The sequence below is a fragment of the Frieseomelitta varia genome, unplaced genomic scaffold, assembly GCF_011392965.1.
Source record: "Frieseomelitta varia isolate USP_RPSP 00005682 unplaced genomic scaffold, Fvar_1.2 scaffold_54, whole genome shotgun sequence".
NCBI lineage: Eukaryota > Metazoa > Arthropoda > Insecta > Hymenoptera > Apidae > Frieseomelitta > Frieseomelitta varia.
The window spans coordinates 487,977-493,976 of NW_025110301.1; the positions used below are offsets into that span (position 1 = coordinate 487,977).

General features: G+C 38.5%; 1 protein-coding gene across 4 annotated transcripts in view; it reads right to left on the reverse strand.

The window, feature by feature from the left end:
* LOC122533580 (KN motif and ankyrin repeat domain-containing protein 2) overlaps positions 1–6,000 on the reverse strand; it is an 82,185-nt gene that overhangs the window by 2,789 nt on the left and 73,396 nt on the right. For all 4 annotated transcript variants that reach the window (XM_043663439.1, XM_043663442.1, XM_043663440.1 and 1 more), the window contains 4 exons: positions 4,829–4,947; positions 4,647–4,727; positions 3,601–3,828; positions 734–1,983 (listed from right to left, as the gene is read on the reverse strand). In XM_043663439.1, coding sequence (XP_043519374.1) covers positions 734–1,983; positions 3,601–3,828; positions 4,647–4,727; positions 4,829–4,947 — 1,678 coding nt within the window. The remainder of the gene's footprint in view (positions 1–733; positions 1,984–3,600; positions 3,829–4,646; positions 4,728–4,828; positions 4,948–6,000) is intronic.

Sequence of the window (6,000 nt, forward strand, 5' to 3'; positions counted from 1 at the left end):
TTAAATTTCTCTTTTATTCAAAAGGCTAAGTGGAGTAAAATAATTAAAGAAAAAAACTATCAATTACCCTTTCTCAACGAAACAAGCAGAATTTATTTCGGTGAGTTCGGTATCGTTAACTAAACGAGTAGCGTGTTGTTGTTGCTGCTGTTGCAGCATCGATTTGTCGAGATCGGATACACGGTTTACTTATTTACCATAATCCGCAATGAGCTTTAAGTACACTTTTCTTGGCACTGACCTCTACGTTATTTACAATTTGACCTCTACACTCTGCTCCTTAAGAATACTTATGACGCATAGGACGCGCAACCATGGAATCCGAAAAAACCAACAAATCTTTGACATGCGCTAACTATGCGATAGGTTGATTCTCCACGACGTTAACTTCTTTACCATCTTTTTACCGAACTACCCTTGGTGTAAAACTCTTCCACCCTACAGATGGCGTACTTGCTATCTTTCAGCGTTCATATCAACGAATATCGAACCATTTTATAAAATAATTTTTTAAAAAACTTTTCCTCCCCGGAACCTTTTTTCCTACTTTTACGTATAAATTTGTGCTTTTAAATAAAATTAACAGTATTTACTTAAGTTTACTGTTAAATGGAATAATAATAATTTATCATTATTATGTTTCATTGAGAAGAGTAATCAACTGACGTAAGAAAGACGAGAGAGAGAGAGAGAGAGAAATGATAGAGATGTTATCGTTAAATAAATTACTAACCGATTGCTATTGTCATATTGTTCCTTGTTATCGGTATCGTATCTAATCACACTCGCAGCTGGTATCTTCGTGTAGGTATCCTGCCGCTTGAATTGCCTCCTATAATCTACCGTGTTATTCAACGGTATGTGAGACGGTCTCGGTATCCTCGAGACGAGATTCGTGTTTTGATGATTCATATTGTTCTCCGCGTTGTTGACGATCTGCTTCGCCAAATTCTTTATGGTCTCCTTGCAATTGTCGCAGTAATTGGCAGCGCACGAGATTGATATGTGAGGCTTGACCGACTCGCCAACCGAGACGTCGGCGAATTTCTTTTTTATCGGCGATGTGCCAAACTCTCGTTTCCTTGGCGCTAGACCGGAAGTGTCGGTACTCTTCGCCGTGGTCCTCACCAAATCATCCACCATCACGCTAACCGATCTCGTAGGTTTCCTCTTCAGCTTGTTGTCGCCGTAATTGAACGAGTGACTTCTCGAGTTCATCGAATGTAAAGATAACGACTGCGTTGCAAGCGGATCGGGACCAACGCCGATGGTCCTCGTCCCGGGGCCAGTTCTGACCTCGATTCCAATTTCGGACACCCTCGGTTTCACCGTCACTCCCACGTTCGTCTTCAGTTTAAACGGCTCCGCCACCTGAACCGAATGATCCCTCTTCTCGATCATTTTCGTCGGATCTAGGTTACACTGGCAACCTCTGGAAATTGTGTCTTTGATCAAGGTACTCTTGTAAATCCTGAGAGCGTCGTCCACGATAACCGCGACATCATCTTTCGTTAAAACGTCCTTCATGTGTAACCCTGTCGCTGTTCCGCACGATCTTCTCTTCGCTTCCCTCTTTACCTCCGGCGCTATATCTTCGATTACAAATCGGCTGTGTACGAGATATCGCATTCTGTTTCGCGTGTTTACCCCAACATCGCGAAATTTCTTCGTATCTCTGGCCAGCTTCGGACTCGTCGGTGGTATCGATTCCATCTGAAGCGGACTTCTTTTCAAACGATTCCTCATCTTTAATTCCGGCGTTGCACGGTCTTCGTACATCGGTTGGTCACGAGTTACGATCGACCTCCAACTGTCGCGAGAATCGCTCGAGTATAGTTTATCAAGGCTCAGTGACGTTCGATCGTCGAACAATGTGATCTGGTCTTTAATTTCAGGTACGATTTCTTCGATCTGCAATCGACTCCGTTGCAGGGATCGTTTTATCGGCGTGCTCGTTATCATGCCGATATCTCGGGTTCGAACCTGTGACAATACAACGTATTAGTACGTCTATGTACGTAGATGTGCTTGCCATGAGTATTGGGACACTTGGTATTTCCTGTTTTTATTTGTCAGATGTCTTATGGTACATTGAAATATATTATAATCAGAATCGAAGCTCCCATTTTAAACTTACGTTACTTTCAAACTTCAATTGAAAGAGATGATATTTCATCTCTTGACCTTTGACCAGGCAAAATTCATTTTTCTTTGAACGAGCATAATTTCAGTCGTTTTAAATCTCTGTCGGTCGAAGATAAAACGGGCTTTTTGTAACTTCAAGACTTGACCTTTCGATTATTTCCTCACAAATCGACGTTTTATAATGTAAGATGTCAAATAAAGTGAAATTTATGACAGTCAACCAACAAATGTAATTTGATGTCCTAATATACATGATCGATGAACAAATTTTCATTTAATTTGATTAACGTCGCAATACGAAGCGAGTTGAAAAATATGTTTTCGCGGAAACTGGCTAACGACAGTTAATTATTAATACAGAGTTCCCTTCGATTTAAGCATGATAAAAAAAAAAAAAAAAAACAATCTGGGGAGTTTTCATCGACTTGACTTTTAATTTAATTACAGGGGTCAGGTCAGAGTATGATGCGAATGAAATGCACGCAATTATCCATTTCCCTTTAAATACAAACGGCTTTCAGAAAGCGGAATATCGAGGTCATTAATCAGCAAACGCCGAACAATAGAGAGATGTCCCTCGTTTATTAAAGGAGATTTAATAAAATAAACCGTTCAATAAAAAAATCATATATTATTACTTCTTTATGGTTGGCTGATTCGAGAAACGAATTCAACCTCCTGCGCTGGAATAACATGCCACGCACGTCGAGAATTTTTTGTCGCAAATCAATATTCCCTCAGTTCTAAGTACATTTAAATATAAATCCAAGCAAAACAAATGTAAATTAAATATAAATCCAAGCAAAACAAGCTTATGACTTTTTAATCATTTCTATCCGACGAGTTCGAAAGAAAAAGAAAGCGACGAATTAACTGTATACGGTCCGGTCGCTCGTTATGGTCCGCGCGAACCAGTTGCCGGCGCAAGTGATTAAATCCGTTGCTCGTCCCAACAAAAAGACGCAAACGAGTTGAAAAAACGACTAAAAAAAAAAAAAAAAACGCGACAGGAGAATCCTTTCTTCCATGCAGATGTTAACAAGGCTAATAGAAAGGTAGCTCGGCACATATTCATAAGAAACCGAGGTAGAAACTGCGTGAAATTAATTAATCGGATGGAATCATCCTGCCGAAAAGAGAACCGACTCGCGTTTCGACGAAACCTGTAACTTAAGCGCGGACTTTCTCACCAGGTTCGATAAAAAAAAAAAAAAAAAAAAAAAAAGGCAACGTTCGCCTAACCATTTTATTGCCCGTGCAATTAAAAGCAGAATACGGAGTAATGCATGCAAATGTTTCGTCTACGGTCCGTTGAAGTTTCGTTTCGAACGCCGACGTTCGTTCTCAACGCGTTACGGTTTCTCTCAAAGCGCCGCGGAGAACCACAGAGCGAGAGAACAAAGGAGATCGGAGTCGTCGATAAATCGAGGCGTGAAACGGAAGTCGACGGCGTACCTGCTGGTGCGAAACACCGACGTCACGTGTCATCACGCCGCACATCGTTCCCATGTCTCTCGTCGGAGTGGCCGCGTTCCTCGGATTTCGCTGAGAGCCACGTTGTTCCGAGAACGACTGGCTCCGGTGCCTGTGCAATACGCTCTCGTTGCATTGCCTCGTTCTGTTCAGCTCGTCCACTTGTCGCAGCAGATTTCGCTTCTCCTCTTTCAGCACCGACACTTGCACCTGCGTGAGAGAGACTATTTAACGAAGTAATTTGGAACGTTCGCTTCGACGAATCTCGCAGTTTAGCATTTTAGAATTTCGCGAATTTTTGACACTTGGGTATATTAGAAAACTGCATTAGTTTATTATATATTAGTCTGCACGGCTCTGAATTTGAAAATTTTGCACGTTTAAGATTCGATGAATATATATATATATATTCGTTGGAAATGTTGAAATTTGAGAAACGTTTCGAGTTATTTTGTAAGTTTTTAATTATTTCTGCGACGCGGGCGTGATATGGGAGAGAGATCGTTTGATGGCACTCTAAAGAGACATGTTTAATATTCACCAACTTTGCCATTGAAATTAAGGTCGAAGAATTTACCTTTGACGCGAAGCTACAACGTTAAATTTCAGCCCGGCAACTATTAATGAAAGCTCTGCTTCCGTTCTGTGTCAACGATAAACATGATAGGCTTGAAACGTGGCCAGTGCAATACTCGGTGTATTTACACTTTGCTCGATGTAATTACGTTTCGTTAACGGAAGTATCGCAACCGAAAGAAAGAAGTTAACTCGTGACTCATACACCAACGAACGATCTCTAACAATAGAGAAGAACACATTGAACGAAATGCAAGTTGCTCTTCCTTCTTTAAAGTTTTAAATTAACTTTGAAGTTTAAAATTTGGTATTCAAACGCAACAGGTCGTTGATCTACGATTTAAAAACAATTATGTTCCTTCGTTAAAGTCGAATTAAACGCGCGATTCACGCGGATGCGCAGCGAGAAACGTGAACAAACGTCAGGTTGAAGTCGAAATTACAGTGTTTACCTGTAACATGGGAATTGCCTTGACCTGTTCCTCCAACTCCCTCATCCGTTCTAACGACGCCGCCATTTGCTCTCGGATATTCTACAAATATATGTATATATATACACACACTCGTGTATACTCAGTGTAATACAATTTCATTGTCAACTGGAGTTCGATTTTATTTTACTTGTTGCTCCTACCTGTAACGCGCCTGTACTGAAATTCGAGTTTCCACTTCCGACGCTCGCGTTATCGAAATCACCCCCTGTGTGCTCCGTCGGCGCGTTGTTTTGCACTGGCGTCGCCGTGTTCGTTCCATCTGTAGGAATTTTTTTTTCTTTTTCATCAGTTATTTTCCATCTTTCGATTTTTATTTAACGTACTTTACACAGTCGAACTTTCCAATTTTTTTTAGTTAATAAAATAGTTCAGATAAGATCGTCTGCGTTTTTTTTAATTAACAAAATAAACAAGAAATAGAAAATGATCTCATTTCGATTTAAAGAAAGAGAAAGAGGACAGATTCATCTTCATAACTGCGAAATAACATGAATTTGTCATCTTTCGATCTTTATTTAACTAACTTTACACAGTCGAACTTTTCAATTTTTTTTTTAGTTAATAAAATAGTTCAGACAAAATCGTCTGCGTTCTTTTAATTAACAAAATAAACAAGAAATAGAAAATGATCTCATTTCGATTTAAAGAAAGAGAAAGAGGACAGATTCATCTTCATAACTGCGAAATAACATGAATTTGTCATCTTTCGATCTTTATTTAACTAACTTTACACAGTCGAACTTTTCAATTTTTTTTTTAGTTAATAAAATAGTTCAGACAAAATCGTCTGCGTTCTTTTAATTAACAAAATAAACAAGAAATAGAAAATGATCTCATTTCGATTTAAAGAAAGAGAAAGAGGACAGATTCATCTTCATAACTGCGAAATAACATGAATTTGTCATCTTTCGATCTTTATTTAACTAACTTTACACAGTCGAACTTTTCAATTTTTTTTTTAGTTAATAAAATAGTTCAGACAAAATCGTCTGCGTTTTTTTAATTAACAAAATAAACAAGAAATAGAAAAAGATCTCATTTCGATTTAAAGAAAGAGAAAGAGGACAGATTCATCTTCATAACTATGAAATAACATGAATTTGTCATCTTTCCATCTTTATTTAACGTACTTTACACAGTCGAACTTTCCAATTTTTTTTAGTTAATAAAATAGTCCAGACAAAATCGTCTGCGTTTTTTTAATTAACAAAATAAACAAGAAATAGAAAAAGATCTCATTTCGATTTAAAGAAAGAGAAAGAGGACAGATTCATCTTCATAACTATGAAATAACATGAATTTGTCATCTTTC